Source organism: Cydia pomonella, chromosome 5 (genome assembly GCF_033807575.1).
Source record: "Cydia pomonella isolate Wapato2018A chromosome 5, ilCydPomo1, whole genome shotgun sequence".
In the NCBI taxonomy this organism is placed as follows: Eukaryota; Metazoa; Arthropoda; class Insecta; order Lepidoptera; family Tortricidae; genus Cydia; species Cydia pomonella.
In genome coordinates, this window is record NC_084707.1 from 8,272,203 (window position 1) to 8,292,400 (window position 20,198).

Sequence of the window (20,198 nt, forward strand, 5' to 3'; positions counted from 1 at the left end):
CCAATTCCTTTTTCAACATAATAAGGTAGAAAATCAAATGTAGGTATATGACCTACAGTCTCTCAAATTGAAGGTAGAATGTGTACAAGAAACATCCAATCAGTACCCCTAGTGTAACTTTGATCGACATCATAACGTGACGAACGCGTTTGCGTTAAGTCTCATTTTGTATAGGATTTTGAGGTTCCAAAACGTCCCGCTTGGCGCGCTCTTTCGAAATCCAATACAAAATGAGACTAAACGCAAACGCGTACGTCACGTTTGGAAATCGAATTTATTTACACTAGGGGTACTGTAGTATCTTTTCACATTACTCACCGCTACTACAAGTATGACAGTAAACAATGGCCCAAATTTTCCAAATATGGACACCATAGTGAGACAACGATAAATGGTCTATAACCTTGGCTTGCTAACATGGTGTGAATCATAATATGACACCACACCAGTCTTAACTATGAGTTAGTGTAGCTCAGACATTGCATTCCTGAAGTTGATTGATCATGTAAACACTGTGAACACAGCCGTTGTTATCAGACCGTAATTAGCGTTCATCTAGTGAAGAATTTGTAAGGTGTAGTAAAATTAGTTTAGAAATGGCGGCTTATATTTTTAACCGCATAGGACAGGTGGGATTAGGCATGGCCCTCATTGGTGGTACCGTCAATACTGCGCTGTTCAATGGTAAGTTTTGAAAAGATGCTTAATGGGACCAGGGTGCGTAGACAAGATGCCAATCGTTAACGCTCCGTAGCGAACGAAACGCAACTGTTTCTGTCGCACTAATATGGAAGATTGATAGAGCGAGATGACTACACGCGACGCATCGTAGCGTGAACGATTGGCATCTTTTCTACGCACCCTGGCGCCAATTTCGACTCGTCAAAATCAACTTATGCTCACTTTTCTCGAACGCTTTTACAGAATATAATGACTAGCTATGTCACGACCTGTTACTGTAAGAAGTCTAATAGGTCCCCTTATTAAGACATAGTATCTAATTTAAACAATACCTACTTCAACAATTGCGGTTGAATTCTCATTCAATAAATAAGTCTTGTAAAATTACCGCCATATTATCCATCATGTAAATGCAGTACCTGTAACACGTCCTTTCAGTGGACGGCGGCCAGAGAGCCGTGATAATGGACAAGTTTACCGGCGTCCAGAAACACGTGGTGGGGGAGGGCACCCACTTCATCATTCCCTGGGTGCAGACGCCATATATTTTTGACATAAAATCACGACCGAGGAACGTTCCGACGCTGACCGGAAGCAAAGGTAAGTATCGATTGATATACCTACATCTTAGGTATCTATGGCCACTGAGTTGGTTACCGGTGCTAAGTATGATGTTACACACAATTTGGTTCTTAAATAGATCTAACATTGTTATAAAAACTTAACTTATTTAGAGTAAAATAGGTTTTTGATTATTAGCGTCCAATTGAATGTAGGATTATCAATATTATCATTGTAGTGTATCAGTTTTGTACTGTCATAAAAAAGCTCGAAAGTGTGAATACTTACAATAAAACACAAAAAAGTTTTCTTAATGACCTCGTCTAATAAATGACGCCCTAAGTAGGTCATTGTATTGAAAACGGTAGGTACATCATTCACCTGAGTTACTCACCCACGTAGAACCTTATCTTTCCCAATCTGACTTAGGTATGTACAAACATTTCCAGATCTACAAAACGTGAACATAAACCTCCGCATCCTATTTCGACCTGTGCCTGATGAGCTGCCCAGGATCTTCACAGTGCTAGGAGCTGATTACGAGGACAGGGTCCTCCCTTCCATCACGTCGGAGGTGCTGAAGGCAGTTGTAGCGCAGTTTAACGCTGAAGAGCTTATCACGCAAAGAGAAGTAAGGACAGGACTTCATTTAAAGCCCCATTTAGAAGGTTCAAGAACTTGCATGCAATATTCGATACATTGCTAACTACAGAGTACAAGAGAGAAGAAAGTAAGAGAATTCAGTCGGTCGACCAAATACCGGAATGTACCTACCTAACGAAAATCGCATGCAAGTTACTCAAACCGTCTAAATGGGGCCTTAATTGTTGTTGTTGTTGTTTGCTTATAATAGAAGTCTGTGGGCTAACGCGACCTTCGACCTACGAATTGTCGTCTATTTGCCTCCTTATGTATTCAAAAAATTAGACATGTTTTCGATTTTCCCTGTTTGCAGTTATAGTATTTTCATCAGGTAGGCAGATGATTAAGATCACTGCAAAAGATCAGAGACGACATAAAGAATTGCTAATTCGATAGCTAAGAGCCTTACGTACTGTTGGAACTGGATCAGCGAACGTTAGCGCTTGACAACCGAATAACGAGGCCGTTCAGCGCCATAGGTAGTCACGTCTGAAAACATCGCCACGATCGAAGTGCCAAAATATGTATACACGACTTTATGGCCCATATATTAGGGTAGTGTATACATATTTTTGGCACTTTGTCCGTATCGATATTTTCAGACGTGACCGTACTTCAGCAAAACTAGGCCTACAAATGCTACATATTTACAATATTTCGCCCAAAAAGTCTTGCATGTTGTTTAGACGAATTGAGATTCGTTCAAAGGAAAGTAAATTTACCTATTACCTAAATTTTTATTCGTTCCAGATAGTCTCCCAAAAAGTAAACGACAGCCTAACTCAAAGAGCGCAGCAATTCGGTCTCATACTGGACGATATCTCAATAACGCACCTCACATTTGGCAAAGAGTTCACTCGAGCCGTCGAACAAAAGCAGGTCGCTCAACAAGACGCGGAAAGAGCAAGATTCTTAGTCGAAAAAGAGGAACAGAAGAAAAAAGCGGCAGTCATTACGGCAGAAGGAGATTCCCAAGCCGCGATTTTGTTAGCGAAATCTTTTGGTAAAGCGGGAGAGGGGTTGGTGGAGTTGCGACGTATAGAGGCAGCCGAGGATATAGCGTACCAGTTGTCTAAGTCACCTAATGTGACTTATTTCTCTGAAGGAAATGTAATGCTAGGTGTCAAGTAGATTAAAAAGAGTAGTGCTTAACATATTTATTTATTTTAGTCTGTATAGGTAACAATCCAAATTTTCGAGAGTAGTGCAGTTTAACAAAGTATTTGTGAATAAAGGGCTTCATTGGAATACAAAATAGACAAATCAATATCAGCCTAGAATATTTTGTAGAAAAAAACAACAGTATCGAGATTCCTGAAACCAATAGATATAGAAATCGTGACCGTTGGAGGACCTAACTAAATCGAAAACTAAAACTTGTCACAATAAGCTGGCACTGCTCTCTACAGTTCACGCACGCTCCTTGTATAATTTTCAAAGCCTCTGATACATTTAGGTGATTGTTGCATTTGGACTTTGTACTTAACTTGCTTCAAAATCATCATACTTATTTATTATTGCGTGTTTCACAATTTCCAGTGGATTAGCTGTTTGCGCAAAGACATGTCGACTGCGTACTATGAGAGCAAGGAATGCATTTGAACTGTGGTAATACTTAGTAGTACTATTCGTAATATATTCGGAATCCCAACATGCACATATAGACCAGTGGCGGCAGTAGCCTACCATTATGTTTACTGTGAACATATTCATTGCTATCTCACTACATACGAGTAGTTGGTTGTATTGTAAGACTTGTCAGTGTGCCCTTGGTATCAGCAAATATCCATTGATTGTGTAAGATGTGGATAATCTAAGGGCTTGTTTACATATTGATTGGTGTTAGGTGCGAGTTTATAACTATGCTACTTAACGCCAATGTATGAACTCGCACTTAAGACTAATTAATGTGTAATCGGGCCTTAAGACAAATTCTTACTACGAATTGGACAGGTGATGTAGACAGATGGCGCTGTACGGGCAAAGAGAATTTGAAATAGAGGTGTATTGTTAAAGAAAACTTTGTAGCGACGTAAATTAAGTATTAACTGCCATCTTTCGACACATAATTAAAACTTTTAGAACGCCATTTGACTTACATGTAATATTTTATATATTTATTAAAGTAAGATACAATATACATAAACATGGAGACGGTAAATAGTATACAAAAAAAAAGCTGCTGCCTTCAGTAGTGATATGAAGAGGTAGTAGAAGAGAAGGGTCTTGGGGAACTTTCAGTAGATGATTCCTGCGCCATCTTCGCACTCAAAAGCTTTAATGTGTCGTCTGGTGCCTCTGACTCTTATGGAGACAGTTCTAATTACTTACCGGGCAATACCTAAAGGTTATGGCGCCATCGCTCGAAACGATGCTGCTATACCTTTGGCCTTTGATCTATTAGATGGCGCCACTTTTAGATATTTAACAAATTGAACACATATCAGTGAAAGAACTTATTCTTAAGAACTTATCCTTAGATCAAACTCAAATGGCGTTCTAAAAGTTTAAATTATGTGTCGAAAGATGGCAGTAAATTTACGTCGCTACAAAGTTTTCTTTCACAATACACCTCTATTTCAAATTCTCTTTGGTACGGGTCCGTACATTACGCTGGTTGTCAAAAGTTGACATTTGACAATTCAGTGACCACGAAACATATGGCGTAGTACAGCGCCATCAGGTTCGGAAGGAGCACATGTTTTTTTAGATTTCAGTTCTCTAATACAATCAGTAGCTCTCAGTATGGGCGAAATTCAGATTCACAATCTATCTAGATTAGGGGATTTTTAGGGGATCTCCCCTCAAATAAATTATGCTTGACATATACCTAAACATACCTACCATTACGATTCACTGGTATTGCTGTCTGGACAAACTGACAAACCTAGTGGCTCTTCACCCACTTCATTTTCTTTCTCATTTGTTTTATCTAACGCAAAATCCTTCTCTATTCTACTGCAAAACAAGTTTTCTCTAATGCAAGCCTCCTTTACATATTTTATTTCTTCAGCATTTAAACCACCTGGCAGTGTCAGTTTGCACAAATTGACATTCTCTTTAAAATTCTTAATCAAAGTATCTACCTCTTTTTTGAATTCTTCACTCACTAATTCCAGAGACGGGTGAACGAAATTCTTAGCTATCAATTTGTTTTGATCGCAGATAGTTCTAGTTTTCTCAAGTAATATTAATTCTTCTTTGATCTCACTTTTATCCGGACATAACTTCTGTGCCCTTAGCAATCTTTTTTTTGCTGCGTCATACTGACCGATCATTCGTAAAGCTTTAGCATGTTGGAAGAGAGCTTTACTGTTATTCCAGAGGTTTTCCAGTCTATTCAGCTCATTGCAAGCAATGCAAGCCTTCAACGGCTGTTCCAGAGCATTAGAGCAAATAGCCAGATTCAAATACAATTTTACCAGCATTTTCTCTTGTTTTTTTTCCTCGGCTTCATCAGCCAGCCGACATTTGTGCAGCATGGCTATTGACTTTCTGAAAAGGTGGACTGCAGCCATAGTATTTTTGGATTTGTGTAATGTTACGCCAGAACTGTAGAGTTTAGTTACTTGGCTGAATACCCGCTGAAACATGTTGGGTTCTGAGTAATTTATATCCCTGAAAATAAATACAATACTGTTAACATGGGAAATCGTTACACATATATTTAGCTATGAAGTAAAATTTAAACAGAAATACATTCCTGGATTTGGTATATTAAAAAAAATAGCTAAATTGAATGATGCCAGTCTAAATTCAAAGATGCTAGAATTGAACTCACTGTGAAAGTTTCATAAGACATAGTTATCATATAAGTATTATTAAGTATGGTCATTACCCCAATAAAGATAACTCTTCTCAGACCAGAACCCTGCACCGAACCGTAGAGAAATAAGTAAGCATAGAGTGCTCACTCCATACTTCAGGTTTCTTACCAAAACGCTTATTATATTCGTAGTCAACATCCAGTGTCAAGTAGCAGATTTATCAGTACCGCTACTTGACACTAGATGTCACAGGAGTCACGACTGGTGGAAAGTCGATTGCCTAACAATTTACAACTAATATTACAAGCAGGAGTAAAATAGAGTTTTGGTTAATTCAGTTATAATATTACTGAAAATTGTGGAGCATTAGATTTTTTTGTTTGTCACACATATGCGCAAAAACTGATGTATGAAGTGAGCACTCTATGCTCTATGTAATAACTTATTTGTCTACGACCAACCTAACTGTTACTGTTTAGCCTTTTAGTTGATTGATAGAAAATGAAATAAAAAACTCTTTTTATTATCATGAAACAAATAAAAATAGAACATCTGGATAAGCGTTTTTATTATTATTATTTATGGATCCCTAATAGAATTAAGTAACTCACCCTTCAACAGGAGTCAGAATACTCTTAATGAGTTTGATATAGAATACACAATCGGCTTTTGGTTTTATTCGAGGTGGGACTCCAAACTCCCCGAACATGACTTTGTAAGATAGAAGAAAAACTGACATTTCCCCAACTAGCATTGAGTTGACAGCGGTTTGTAGACCTGGCAACAAGTCATTGTCCTTTAAGTCCACTACCTAAAAATATAAAAGCAGAGATTTTTTTGTATATAATCTTTCAAACATCCAGAATGACTCAGAATCCAAAATGACTTAGTCACTAGGTATATCCACATTTAGGTAGAATGTCAGTTAGGACGACTTAATTAAGTGTACAACTAATTAACATTGAAAGGTCGCATTATCTTCTGTCCAAAATAATGAGTTTTTTTTGTGAATTGTAGGGTAGTTGCATCACTTCAAATGAAAGACAAAGGGCAAGTGAAGAGTAATTAACAAATAAATGCCTGTATCTATATGTTATAAGAAAACCAACAAAATATCAGTGATAGAAATGTGTGGTAAGGTTAATTTCTTACCAATGGCTTGTGCACTTTCCGAACATCAAATGGTTCTTCGTCATCTTCCCAGAATCCAGTATATGCTATGTGGACCGTGCAACCCTCATGAAGTGGGAAACCACCTCCTTGTTCCAAAATCTTCTTCTTGACACAACTATCTGAATCAACAGACGTCAATTCCTGCTCTAAGATTTTCAAGCACTTTATAGGTTGTCCAATATGGTCAAAAGTTCTAGCATCTTCTCTCTCCGTCTCTAAACCGTGACCCTCCTCCAAATCGTCGTTTATGTGAAGTATTGAACCCGTTGTGCAAAGTTGACTGAAAATTTATAATGTTTATTAAAAACATATTTCCTTTAATCAGTGTTGTAAAAGAGGTAGGAGTAGTAGTATGTATAAGTATAATACTAACATAATGTTAAAATTCAAGAAAATATAATCAAAATACAGACCTCAAATCCAATCCGTTTTCTAAAGCAATACTTGGCATGGAAGTGTTTGTTGGCATTTTTATATAAATTGATAAAAGACCTAGAATATTATTTCTAATTGATTAATTACAAATTATTTTAAGATAACTCAAGCACAAGGAGACCGAAAGCAAAGAATATAATAATATATGACCGAAGACCCATAAATCACTCCGAACCACGGACCTAAAAAATAATCTTTAAATCCCCAATATCACTCTCCACCACTCTCCATGCTCCGATTGGACCGATTGGATTGGCTCCGTCCGAACCTATAGGGACCAAAGAGCTTTGACAGTGACAGATACAAAGCAATGTTGCCAGATGACCAGATGATATAATAGAAATCGCAGCTTCAGTCAGACGCGGCCCATGAAAATTTAAAACCTAATTGTATAATGACGACATCGAAAATCGAAGTTCGTCAATTGCAGAAATTTTTCTGTCACTAAAAAAAAAAATTATTACAAAAAATATGAGAGTAAAAGAGAAAGATCCTCGCAATTTTTTAACTACTTTTAGGGGACCTGTAATGACCATATTTTTGTAAATATTGAATTTAAAATATCTTTTGGCACACGTCACGTGACCAAACTCGAAACGTCTTTGAAGATTCTGATGACGTCACAACTCTCTGATTGACACTGTTGACAGTTAGGCGATAAACAACAAATGACAAATGTCAGTTGACAGTTCGTATCTTCTACTGTAGTTGTGTCAAACCGTAAACTGTGACGTCACACAATTTTCAAAGAGCGTTTTGGGCGCGAAAGCATCGGTCAAAATATATAATTGTTAATTTAACATATTTAAAGCCGTTTTTAGTATAAAAGTTGAATTTTAGGGCAACTTTTAGCTAATATAGAACGTAATACAAGCGTTTCAAAAAATTGGAAACAGCCCTATTTCGGTTTTCGCGGTAGGCCCCCAGTGTACACCGATTTATGTGTAGTCCAACTTCGAACAAAAAAATGTGCAGATCTCGGGTAAAAACCATACATATAATATTCCTAAAGATGGAGTTTAAGCCCGCTGTCACCGTAGCCACACACACCCAGCCACATTTTTATGTAAGATTAACATTGAGTAACCAAAAGTTGTGGCTATATCGATAGTCATATAGATAAACTATCGGCATTTTTTACCATTTTAATTTTACTTAAAAGGATTTCAACACCCTAAAATGAACAGATAACTATTATAACACAACTTTAAACATTATTGTCAACCAGTATGATTTTTTGAATTCGAGTTGAAATGTGTGTATCTATAAGTAACAATAGCATAAAGGGCCGTCCACACTCGTGCGCGAATCGAGGCGCGAAGCCGCGAACGCGAGTGTGGAGGGCCCTCGCGTCGATTTCGCAGATTGTTCACGCCTTCGCGCCTTATTCCCCGTTTTTTGTCGGTATTTGGCCCGCGTCAAATGAGACTCGAAGCGCGAACTTGCAAGACTCTACAGTCGCGATCGCTTCCCGCCGCGATTCGCTCACGAGTCAATTAATCTGTACACTGTCAGAACCTTCTATGGCGGCTACTTGGTTAAATTATTGGGTGCGAACTTAATCAACCAAAAATCAATTTGATAGTTCCCAGTTTGAATCAGTGCTTTGGCGCAAGCGAAATCGCCGTGAAGTTGTGCGAGTGTGGAGTCTACGTCAACGTCGCGGTATGTTCGCTCCGCGAAGTCGCGCCACGATTCACGCGCATAGTCTGGAGGGAGCTTAACAAGTTTCCTCAGAAAATTTTAATTTCTTGCGTTTTCTACTAACAAGTTGGGTGTGTTTCAGTACAATGTTTTTATTTAAAAGATTTGTCTGGCTGATTAGCTCTGAAGTTGCCACCGTTCCCAGGCGGGAATGCGAAACTTAAGAAAAGCGAAACATAAAAAAAACCTACGTAAAACGGAGATTGGGAGGAGAGGAAAATACTTAGATGTATTGTTTCGGAATTGTAATTATTAAGAATAAGTTAACTGAAGTTTTACTGGTGATAGACATCTACAATAATACATGTATCGACAAATCTACAATAATACAAAAACATCCGTAATTTCGTGTTACTAACTACAAACTAGCGTGTAGCTGGCGATAAAACTTTTGATCGACGTGTTGTATGTAAGTACGTGCAAATTTAAATGATAAAATAACAGTATCGAAACTCAACCAAGTGTTTATCTAGAATTAGTCGACAATAACCGATCTTTGATATATAATCTTTTTTTTTTTAATCGCGACTAAATTACATTTTTAACCAGATTTCTTTCAAATTCGGTGCGACGTAGAAGAAAACGACCAAATCTGTCTGAACTGTGACGTCACGTGAGGGACCAATGAAAAAATGGAATTGTGTTTCGCTCATTAGCATTTCGCGCGCAATTTTTGTACTTTTTATTTATTATTTTAGGCAATTAAATGATAATTTTATAACGGAAACGCATTTGTAACATGCTACACCGGTAACAATCATCCGAATAAAAATTATTTGGTTCAAATTTAAACTTCATGCATGACGTTAATTGCTTTCATTTTTCTCTTTCACTCTAATTACGTCTTAGTAAGAGTAAAAGAGAAAGATCTCCACAATTTGCAAATTTCGGTTTTCGCGGTAGGCCCCCTGGGTCTAAAAAGACACCTTCCTTATACTGTGACAGTGTTCATATTGTTTTCTTTATTTATTTTAAAATAGCGTGTTTGTGTTTCAGTTTCGTCAAGCTACAGTTATTTTGATAGAATCTTATTTCTTTATTTGACATAGGAAAAATATATACGAAGTTTAATTCATTATCGACATTAACGTTTAAACGTGAGGTAAACGTATCTTTTCCTGGCACTCGAATAACTGTTGAATATTTTCATTATATTTCTACTTTGAACTTGGATGACTGGGTAGCGAATTTGCCAATCGAACTATCTGGGATATACAAACAAGATTTAGATTATTGGATATGGTAAAAAAATACAAATTAAACTCAGTAACATTTGTTATAAATAATGTATATTTAGGCGATTTGACTTTATTTTTTAGAAAACTTGCCCCCACCTTCTTATTTTTTATTAGGAAAATGTTATTTCTTTTCAGAATCACAAGCTGTTCTGATAAATGAGAAAAAGGTGTCCCGAAACCTCATATTTTTTTGGTATCTTTCATTTCTTTAGCGTCATACCAAATAGATTAGTAAACGGTTGATTTTTTTTGATCAGGATCGAAAGAGCTCATGAATTTAAGCAGAAATAGCGTACATATTGCCAAAAAAAGTAGTGTGATCAATGGACAACTTTCCGTAACATAGCACATTTTGCTTTTTCCGTAACATAGCACTTTCAGAAGTTACACAGTTCAATTGTTTTATATTTCTCACAATTTTTATTTATCATCTATACACCGTGTATAATTTGTTCCGTATGGTACTTTACAACTTATTGTTTTTGCTTCAATGATTGGCGTAAAACTGCAATGTATGATGAAATCAGGTCATCCATTTTGTATCCTAAAGAAGTTTCGCACAGAATCTTCGTTCCTCTTAAGAAGTTACCCATAGTCATATGGAAGAAGGTATTCCCAGAGGACCAATTCGAAAGTTGTGAGAAAGGATGAGTCACCAGAATATCCTGAAACCAAGAAAAGGTCATGTTGAATTACATTTCTTAAAAATGCCTGCAAACGACTTTTTTAATCTTTTATTAATTAGGTCAGTACAAGAAAGAAAAATCAAACAAAACCAATTAAACTTGATAGGTATACATACTCGACTTTGAGGGTGTATAATGCTGACACCGTTTTTGTTGATCGCAATTACTACCAACTCAGGATAAGATGGATCCGACGTCTGTTTAACTTCAAAGAACGCAGTTCCAAATGTCGGCAACTGGTATATTTTTTTCAAAAACTGTTCTTTAGCTTCATTTTCAGTCATAACTCCATGTTTCAAATATGCTGCAGTTATACTCGACTTCCATGACGAGGCCGATTGTATCCTAACCATGTCAGGAGGTATAAATTCTTCTAGTATTTGGCCGATTTGAGGTAGCAACGACTGGTCGCTTCCAAACCGTGCTCTGTAAATCAGACTGGCTAAGTCAACTAGATCCTGCTTCGAGGTTTTGTGGTATCCTCGCAAGTATTTAGGTAGTTCTTGAGGGAAATAGAATATCTGGTCAGCATTCTTGTCTCTGCCAGGAACTGTGTTGATCCAAAGCTTCTTCATGAAGAATATTTGATAGTTTAGTTGCAATTGTGAGCCAGCTGAAAAAAAAAGTGTATAAGTAACAGTATTTCATACATATTTAAACGAGAATCAAAAAGTTGACTTAATATAAAATATAGGCCGTAAACTTACCGGCCCGGACAGGTCGCGATGCCTTCATCCATTCGACAAGCTCGTGTACGAAATCAAAGAAGTAATAATTTTCCGGGACAGAGAACACTTTGTCAGTTATTTTGACGAACAGGCTGAAGCCATCGCTGTTCTTTATATTTAGTCTTCCAGCAATTTGTTCACAAAGATCTTTCGCTTTAGTCGAGGAGTCTACTTCAAAGGCTTCATCCGTGTCATCTGGGAAGTATACTTTGTGGTATATCTGCATGCTTCTGTGCTGTATCGCTTCAACTTCTACCACATATGGAGCATACATTCTGGGGCCACTCTTTTGTATTCTGAATACGCGTTTGAGACATTCCTTAGCTATGGGATGCGGTCGTGTCTTCAGGAAATCGACCAGTTCTTTTATTAACGACTGTCCAGGGGCAAAGACGCCAGTAGCGAGCCACATGAGTTCCCATCCGCGTTCTTCGCTCAGTTGTATCCTATTGTTCGTCAACTGTTTCATGATTTGACAATATGCTTCATCTCGCAAGCCGAAATCGGTTCCACCCGATCTGAATATCTCATCTGTATATTCGGTAACGTTTCTCGCTTTCGGTGCTGGCATATCTCCCATGTATTTCAGGATACCGATAAACATAGCAACTGCACATTTCTCAATTTTTTCATCGCCTAATAATTTCTTAAGCAGTGGTTTCCGAATAGGATCACGGGTGTGAGCCCACAAGTCACCGGTAATTGGCTTCTTAGCTGTAGTTAATGTGGATGTGCTGCGAACTGTGGCATTTATATCGTAATTTTCTCTAAAGTTTTCCTTGGAGTATTTCTCTAAAGTATGCATACGTTTTCTTTGAATAGTATTGTACTTGGACGCTTTTTTGTCAGTGGTGATGTTGCCCTTTTTGAAGATTTCTAATATTGTATTTGAAGGTACTGACATGGTTGGCAAAATGTATACTTGTTCGGTTGGGAATAGACCTTCTTGTCCGTTGCACGCCCCGTGTCCCCAAGTAGCGTTCATAAGTGTTTCTCCAGTACAATCTTGCAAAAGTGTTATAAGGTCTCCCTTCTTATATTGCAAGAACGACGAGGCGTCACTGTATCCTTGTGAATCACTTTGAGCTACAACATATATTGACCTTCTCTTTAAACCGTCAATTAAGTAGATGATCAATGAACTCATCTCACTTGCATCTACACTTTGAAATACTAATTCTTCCTGTTGTATCGTTCTTAACGTTATCGTCCCTACGTTGTCATAATCTTTATCAGCATTGTAAGCAACATAGGTAACTTCAGCGAAGGACATTTCTAGAAGTATGTGTTCTAATTGGTCAACAACGTAAATTCCAGTCCAGTTCACAGCAATTATTACTACATCCTTACTAATCATTTCTCCCTTAATTTTAATAGCCTCAAAGAATCTGGAGAATAGCATAGGCCATTTTAATTTAGCAAATATTACTATATCCTCTTTGCATCGCAACGGATCTATCTTTGACTGAATACTTTGCGAAGATTCAAACGCTTTTGTTACAAGGTGTTCCCATTTGGTCAATGCTACATCATTGGACTGTATAAAGTGATTTGGAATATAGTTGACAATAACTTTTCTTAAAATATTTGGATCTATGCGAGGGCCGTATTCAATGTAGTGTTGTTGAGCGGCGATTATGGCCAAATCTCTTTCTGCGTCACATCTATATTCACCAAACTTTACGCCTTTAGCGATTTGGTGATAAATTAAGTTAGTAGCCACAGGATCTTCTGCAGGATTGTGCCACGGGGTGAATACTTCTTTTCTATAAAACAGCCTCCACGGGGCACTCTTTTCTGGCGTCCCCTGCTCTTTTGCAAATTGTTCACACTGCGAAATTGCATCCATAATATGTTCTCCTTCACTGCCTAATGACAGCACTTTATCGTAAAGAGTGATATACAATGAGAATCCGAACATATCATTCAAGTTAATATTTTCTGCAATCTGTTGGCACACCTCCTCAGATGTTGTCGCTGAATCAGATTGCACAGTTTTCGTGGATTCATCCATCAAAGTAACAGTTAGAAGGATGGGTTTTTTGGTTTTGGTTGCCTGCAACTCTAACCAACTGGGTGGCTGAGCACGAGGTCCGTTTTTAAATGTTCTTACAAGTCTTCCTTCACAATAAGGAGCGTATCCAGGGGGGCCACTGCGTATAAACGACCTTAGGTACTTGACGAATCTTTCGGAAGGTGGGAAACATCCAACACATAAAGAGAGCAGGATCCACCCTCTTGCATGAGAGGCTTTAGAGGGATTATTGGTTAGTTGCTTGCATAACTGGCAATAAATTTCATCTCTGAAACAAAACGCCACTCATCTTAAATGTACATTCGAAAAAGAAACTAAAATTCTTTATATATGCCAACTACTAACACCTACCTTAGTTCCTTTCTGATGATGCCATGGCCTATTATAAAGTGTAGTTTTTCCAAGTTAGTGCTTCTTCGAGCATTTAACCAATTACTATACATATCATTATTAATTTCATCTTTCATCAAATTCATCATTAACTCATCGTTGAATTTGTTCTGTCGTTTAAGTGTCTTTTGAATCAGTTTGTTTCTGTTACCGTTACCACTGTTCATTTCTTTCATCATGAGCTCCTAAAATGTAAGATTTATTATTGATGTATCATGTTCTTTAATAAATATCATCATGTATTACATAATAGGCAATGTAAGTGTATTCGTAAATACAAAATGCATTTAGTATAAATTACCTCAAACTCTTTACTCTTCTGGAAAGCCCGACCTAGCGTGTCAGACAGTTTGGTCATAACGGGAACATTGTCAATTTTATCATCCACATACTTTGGCTCAGCCATATCACCCATGAATCTTAATATAGTAATCCACAAAGCATGTGACGCCATTTTGTCCATAGGAGATGGGAGTTCCAGCAATGATTGCTTCAAAGGTTTCCTCGAATACTGATGACTAGTATTGCCCAAAAAGTATGTGGCAGCAAACTTTCTAAAGTTGAATTCATCAAACTCTTCTTCATCCTCCTGTTCTTGTGGGAGTGGAATTACGTTTGATACTACTGGTTTGGAAGTCTAGAGAAATCAAAATTATATTAAAATATTTGATACATACAAAATCTATGCAGATAATTACATTTGTAAAAAGTTTACTTACAATTCCATATCTTGGCACGCGTACTGTACCAGCCGGCGTTGCTGTATCCTTTAAGAATCCAAACACATCATCAACATATCTGTCATCAATAACCGCTGTGCTATGACGCTGGTTCTCAATTGGAACATCCTTCACAATCCAGATAGATCTCATAAGTTCCGTTACCTTCTTTTCGTAATAATCCTCAGCACCTTTAGTATCAGCTTGCCCAGATCGCTCTAGTTCTTCTTTTTCTTTCTTAAATTGCACCAACTTAGCTTTAATGATATGACCTTTATCTTTAATAAGTTTCCTAATAAGATAGCCTCTGCTGTGTGCTTGGAATTTCCTAAAGAACTTCCTCATGTTTATGAAGGTCTTTCTCAGTTCTCTCGATCGAACTACCGCCTGCACTCTCAGATACCCTCTCTTCATTACTAAGTATCTGTTTCTATATCCACGAGCGCGGAAGTGCTTTTGCAGTGTGATAGCAGCCTGTCGCATTTTTAAGAACCTCATTCTGTAGATGAATCGTCTAGCATTGGCTTGTACTTTGATCACTGCGTTGATTAGTACTTTATGCCTCAACTCTTCCAGTATCGCATCATGCATGTCTTTGAGGAAAACTTTTGTGTGGCCGAGCCTGAACTCTTGATCTTTCAATATTTCCGTGCAAATCTTCTTTGTGGCATTTTTACAGTCTGTTTTCTCAGCCGGCGGGATGTCTGGTACGATTAGACGATACCGGTGTACGAATTCTGAATAAGAATAGCGAATCGGAAATCCAGCTTGTCTTATTTTCGCAGTTTCCATTAAACCAGCATATCGTAACTGGCGAACACATAGAGCTCTATCAAATACCTGCAAAAAATTTACAAATATGAATACTCATAAACCAAATAAACTGATGTTAGCATAAGCACCATATAATGTTACTTACTCGTGGTTTTTTAAATTCATTTGGTTTGATACACCTGACAAAAAAGGGATGACAGGCATACAGAGTTTTCATAAGAGCATCAAGAGATGTTTTAAACTTGTAGCTGAGTGAGACCGTCTTCCGACTGCCACTTTGGGTAGTGACGACTTCATTAACAAACAAGCCTTTTAAGAATACATTACTAGAATCCAAGACCATCTCTTTAACATCTGCTGTCAGCAAATCTCTATTTTTATCCAGGAAGCCTAGAACAAACATTTTATGTAGTTTCGGATTTGCTTTTACACAGGTCACGGTAATGCTTAAAATGTTATGTACAGTCAGCTGCAGAGAGAGGTGACCTCTCTCACCTCTCTCTGCAACTGACTGTACATATATCAATGAACGATTTCTTACCTTTTACTTGGTAAGTGACATCTCCAGCAAAGTGTTTGACCCCAAAACTGTGTTCATGGCTTGATTTTGGAGTAATATAGCAATTGTTGTTGCTATGATTGTTACTAAGCTTGGATAAAAGTGTTATATCAGTTCCTTTTGGAAATTTCGATTCCTCATCGATGAGTGATAGCAGATTCATTGGCTTAAGCCCGATCATGTCCAGATTATCTTGATTATCCTTGTAATTAATGTTAGTCCAAGTAATGCCCTCTTTCTCGTATTGTTCCTGTTCAAGCTTGAAAATGTGCCTTACAAAGAACTGTTGGAGGTTTTCATTGGCATAGTTGATGCAGAGTTGCTCAAAACTGTTGTTTTCGAAATTTTCAAATCCAAATATATCTAATATACCAACGGAATTACTGGATAGCTGTTGGTCTTTGTGCAATGTTCTGTTAATTATTTCCACTACATATTCGAATATATGGCCGTATATAGCTTTAACAAGGGCATCGCGACCTTCCGCGGCCGCAGCCACTGTAAGCGTTGAAACCACTTTGTCCCCGTGTGCGACAAAAGTTTTCCTCGTCAAGGCATCACAGAGCTTGGTTTTGTTCACCCCTAGGAGTGCTGCAATTCTATTTGCATTTACCGCGTCAGCAACTTCAGATGATTCGATGTTATTGAAATTGAATGATTTGAATTTTAAGTTTCCCAGGTGTAAGATTGCTGCAAGAAGGCTGAAGATACCCCACACTTCGTTGTCGGGGAAGTTCAGAACTTTAAACGCTGATCTAATGTCAGCAAATTCTATGCCATCATTGCGACCGTCGGCTGTTAGCATGTTACCAGAGTTCAAATAGTTGTATTCGGCTGGATGACCTAACTCTAGTTTCTTTTTTTCATCTGCCGCTAATCCAGTCACCAGAGAATATAATATATGGTAATTTCTTTCACCTTTGCTTTGAAAAACAATACGGGTTTTTTCTAGTAGATATTGATCTATGTTGGCGCCTTCAATTACACCTTTGTTATTAAAATATATGTTGATGTATTTGCCGAATCTAGATGAATTGTCATTTCTGACAGTTTTAGCGTTTCCAAATGCCTCAAGGATTGGATTTGTCTCCTGGATTTGTTGCTCAATCCATGAGTGTTTACCACTAGCAGCTGCTAGATATTGTAGCAATAATTTTGTACTTTCTGTTTTTCCAGCGCCACTTTCTCCACTGTGAAAGAAATGTATAAAACTCATAATAATTCAGGTAGATTATTGTTTGATTTCCTGTCATCTGATACAAAATAATTTATGTATCTCAATACTAAAGGTTTACCACAACTTCAACCAAACCTGGGATTCCCCTTAGTAATGACGTCAAAGCTGTCAAGATACCTACTATATTACAATTTACCTACTTATCTTGAACTTACATACCTTGCTAGAAAATTAATCTAATCATCCACCAATACCGGAAAGGCAATTTATATTAGTTATCTACGTCACATCGACTTACTTAATTCTTATCAATGAATATAATAGTTATGTATGAGTAGGTAATAAATACTATAATGTTAAAAGCTGAATTGCAAAATAAACTTTTCTTCATAGTTTGTATATAAATCTCGTTAGTTTATAAGAGAAATATATTCCTCAAATTATTTGAGTAAATAAATAAATCAATACGTTCCATTCCAATATCCGGGGGCCTCCCGCGAAAACCGAAATTCGCAAATTGCATGGATCTCTTTTACTCTCACTAATTGTAAGACGTAATTAAAATGACAGAGAAAAATGCCCGCAATTGACGAACTTCGATTTTCGCGGTTATAGCCCTTGTCTGTTCGGTGTCAATTTACACCCTAGCTACCTCGACTGAAATTTAACAATAGCCGAATATTATAAAATATATCTTAGTAATTGTTTATATGTATAAACTTCTATAACTACCTTATGACGATGCACTGGTTGGATGCAGTATCTAACAGCTCTCTATACGAGTTGTCGCCGATGGCAAAGATGTGCGGCGGAATCTCACCCATTCCTCTCTCTTGGTAGAAATGTATCTGATCCATGGTGTATATTGGCAGGATTTCGTATGGGTTGATTGCTATTAACATCGAGCCGGTGTATGTCTAAAAACAAATTTTATAAGAACATTTCAATATTCTAAACAGTGGCGATGTCACTGTAAGTGTATTGCCGTAGAAAAGAAAAGTATATAGAAATACAGCTACCTAAATATCGAAAAAACATAGAACCGTACAGTTCACTATCAAATAACAAAAGTGAAACGATCAATTTTACTCACATAGATTAGTTGCTGATTGTACCGCACATGGAGGTTCCTTAGAATGGTGTGTTCTTGCAGCTCTCCCAACGTGATCATGTCTTCCACGCCCGTAACGGAGGAGGAGTGCAAAGGTTTGAGGACATTGTGTACTGTAGTGGAAAACACCTTGCCATCGTCATCTCGTACTTGGATCCTGTCCCCCGAACTGTTTAATATCTTCACAGCTATGGGAAGGTCGAACTCTGTGGCATTTTCTGCTTTTAGCCAGACTAGATCCTAGAATAAATTAAAAAGATTAGGTTGTTACCTACGACTCCTACGAGTAAAAATCATAGGTAAGTAATTCAGCTTGCTACCTACTAGTGTCTTTACTAATAAAAAAATATATAAAAAAGTCGTTTTTTTTTATAATAATTATTTTATTTATTTATAACTTTTTAGTTACCCCAAAAAATCCCCAATCCTATGACACTCCCGTGATCAAGACGAATCTAACGATACCCCATACATCAAAATCCATCAAACCGTTTAGGCTACAGGAGGCCACAAAGAAACAGACGTATCACGTATCATCCTTTGGTATCAGGGGGCCTACCGCGAAAACCGAAATTCGCTAATTGCGGGGATCTTCCTCTTTTACTCTCAATAAGATGAAATTAGAGTGACAGAGAATAAAAATCCCCGCAATTGACGAACTTCGATTTTCGCGGTTATAGCACGGGTATCAGCTTGCTTGAGTCCAAATTAACAAATGTTGGCATCATAATTATGCAGGACTACCAGTCTACCACAAAGACCTTAAAATCGTGTCTTATCTTAATGTTTCTATATTCTAAAAATTCTAAAACGACAGTTTAATTGTCCAACTACAATGTATGCGATCAATCTATTATTTTGTACGGTACATTAGTACAAAAACAGGATAATATCTGAAATACTTGTCCCATTTTGTCACGCAAGACACCGCAAAAATTGAAATTTCGTTATCTGCCTCTCTATCACTCTTGTGCATTCAAGCTATCGCTTGACATTACGAAATCTCGATCTTCGTTATTCGCGGTAGGCCCTCTAGAATATACATACCTACACGGCTTAATTTTACTTGGGTACCCTGCCAATGCCAAGAATAGGTATGTTTACCCTATCTTTTTAATTCGTGTTAAATTATTATTTTATTAAGCGTACCTACTGTACAGTTCTTTCGAGATAGTTTAGTTAAATACTAAACATTACATAAACCATACTCATCATAATTCGAGAAAATAATACACTTCGTGGAATTATTATAGTACCTATGTTGATATATACTTATGTATGTATAAAGTTATTGTATGAATTTATAATTGACAAAATAAATGTTAAGAGTTTTGAATTTTGTGCCTTCCCCAAAAAGAAACCGGACATATTATGTTACTTACCGATAACTGGATCCTGTCTGCCATTTTACCGCTCCTTTGAGATTCACCTCATATAAAATTTTAATTCCATCACTACATTACCTGTATTATGTTTGCTTCAAGACTGTCACCTTATCAATATTTCAGCCTTATCACACGATATACGGATAATTCTGCGCTTATCGAGTTATCATATTTTGAGATATGTTAACACTTGACTATCATTCGTTTATCATACATTGATTACTTGATTGGTGTTGGTGCCTAGATTGGCATTTGTAATAGATTACAATGGTTTTTAATTAATAAAATCTTTTTAGATCACAATGTGATTTAATCTTGAAAGATGATAAAAATGCAAAAAATCGTAGTCATGAGTAGTATCTGATAAAATAATGTAAATATCATTGAAATTGAAATGTAAATTAAAAATTGGACCATACTAAAAATGCATATT

General features: G+C 37.1%; 3 protein-coding genes across 3 annotated transcripts; 1 reads left to right on the forward strand and 2 right to left on the reverse strand.

The window, feature by feature from the left end:
• Positions 1 to 488: 488 nt before the first annotated feature.
• LOC133517627 (prohibitin 1-like) lies at positions 489 to 3,015 on the forward strand. The gene is made up of 4 exons (XM_061850977.1): positions 489 to 684; positions 1,120 to 1,281; positions 1,692 to 1,873; positions 2,635 to 3,015. Exons 1-4 carry the CDS (start codon positions 597 to 599, stop codon positions 3,013 to 3,015), a joined length of 813 nt encoding a protein of 270 aa, XP_061706961.1. The 5' UTR covers positions 489 to 596.
• Positions 3,016 to 3,029: 14 nt separating this feature from the next.
• On the reverse strand, positions 3,030 to 7,514 carry LOC133517625 (inactive peptidyl-prolyl cis-trans isomerase shutdown-like). The gene is made up of 4 exons (XM_061850974.1): positions 7,238 to 7,514; positions 6,804 to 7,104; positions 6,263 to 6,462; positions 3,030 to 5,502 (listed from the first exon to the last, which is right to left on the reverse strand). The coding sequence occupies exons 1-4, from the start codon at positions 7,291 to 7,293 to the stop codon at positions 4,731 to 4,733; spliced, it is 1,329 nt and encodes a 442-aa protein (XP_061706958.1). The 5' UTR covers positions 7,294 to 7,514; the 3' UTR covers positions 3,030 to 4,730.
• Positions 7,515 to 10,235: 2,721 nt separating this feature from the next.
• LOC133517632 (myosin-VIIa-like) lies at positions 10,236 to 20,157 on the reverse strand. The gene is made up of 11 exons (XM_061850981.1): positions 19,763 to 20,157; positions 18,363 to 18,620; positions 18,002 to 18,186; positions 16,075 to 17,282; positions 15,679 to 15,923; positions 14,760 to 15,599; positions 14,342 to 14,677; positions 14,002 to 14,225; positions 11,595 to 13,918; positions 11,004 to 11,500; positions 10,236 to 10,866 (listed from the first exon to the last, which is right to left on the reverse strand). Exons 1-11 carry the CDS (start codon positions 19,784 to 19,786, stop codon positions 10,675 to 10,677), a joined length of 6,333 nt encoding a protein of 2,110 aa, XP_061706965.1. The 5' UTR covers positions 19,787 to 20,157; the 3' UTR covers positions 10,236 to 10,674.
• Between the last annotated feature and the right edge of the window lie 41 nt (positions 20,158 to 20,198).

Bases quoted from the DNA above. Each gene is read 5' to 3' on its own strand.
- LOC133517625 (XM_061850974.1), bottom strand. From the start codon at position 7,293: ATGCCAACAAACACTTCCATGCCAAGTATTGCTTTAGAAAACGGATTG. The intron at 7,105-7,237 runs GTCTGTATTTTG...ATAAATTTTCAG, and splicing joins GAAAACGGATTGGATTTGAG to TCAACTTTGCACAACGGGTT. The intron at 5,503-6,262 runs GTGAGTTACTTA...ATTTATTTTCAG, and splicing joins ATTCTGACTCCTGTTGAAGG to GGATATAAATTACTCAGAAC.
- LOC133517632 (XM_061850981.1), bottom strand. From the start codon at position 19,786: ATGGCAGACAGGATCCAGTTATCG. The intron at 18,187-18,362 runs GTGAGTAAAATT...ATTTGTTTTTAG, and splicing joins ACAATCAGCAACTAATCTAT to ACATACACCGGCTCGATGTT. The intron at 15,924-16,074 runs GTAAGAAATCGT...TGTTTGTTCTAG, and splicing joins TGTCACTTACCAAGTAAAAG to GCTTCCTGGATAAAAATAGA.
- LOC133517627 (XM_061850977.1), top strand. From the start codon at position 597: ATGGCGGCTTATATTTTTAACCGCATAGGACAGGTGGGATTAGGCATG. The intron at 685-1,119 runs GTAAGTTTTGAA...ACGTCCTTTCAG, and splicing joins CAATACTGCGCTGTTCAATG to TGGACGGCGGCCAGAGAGCC. The intron at 1,282-1,691 runs GTAAGTATCGAT...AAACATTTCCAG, and splicing joins GACGCTGACCGGAAGCAAAG to ATCTACAAAACGTGAACATA.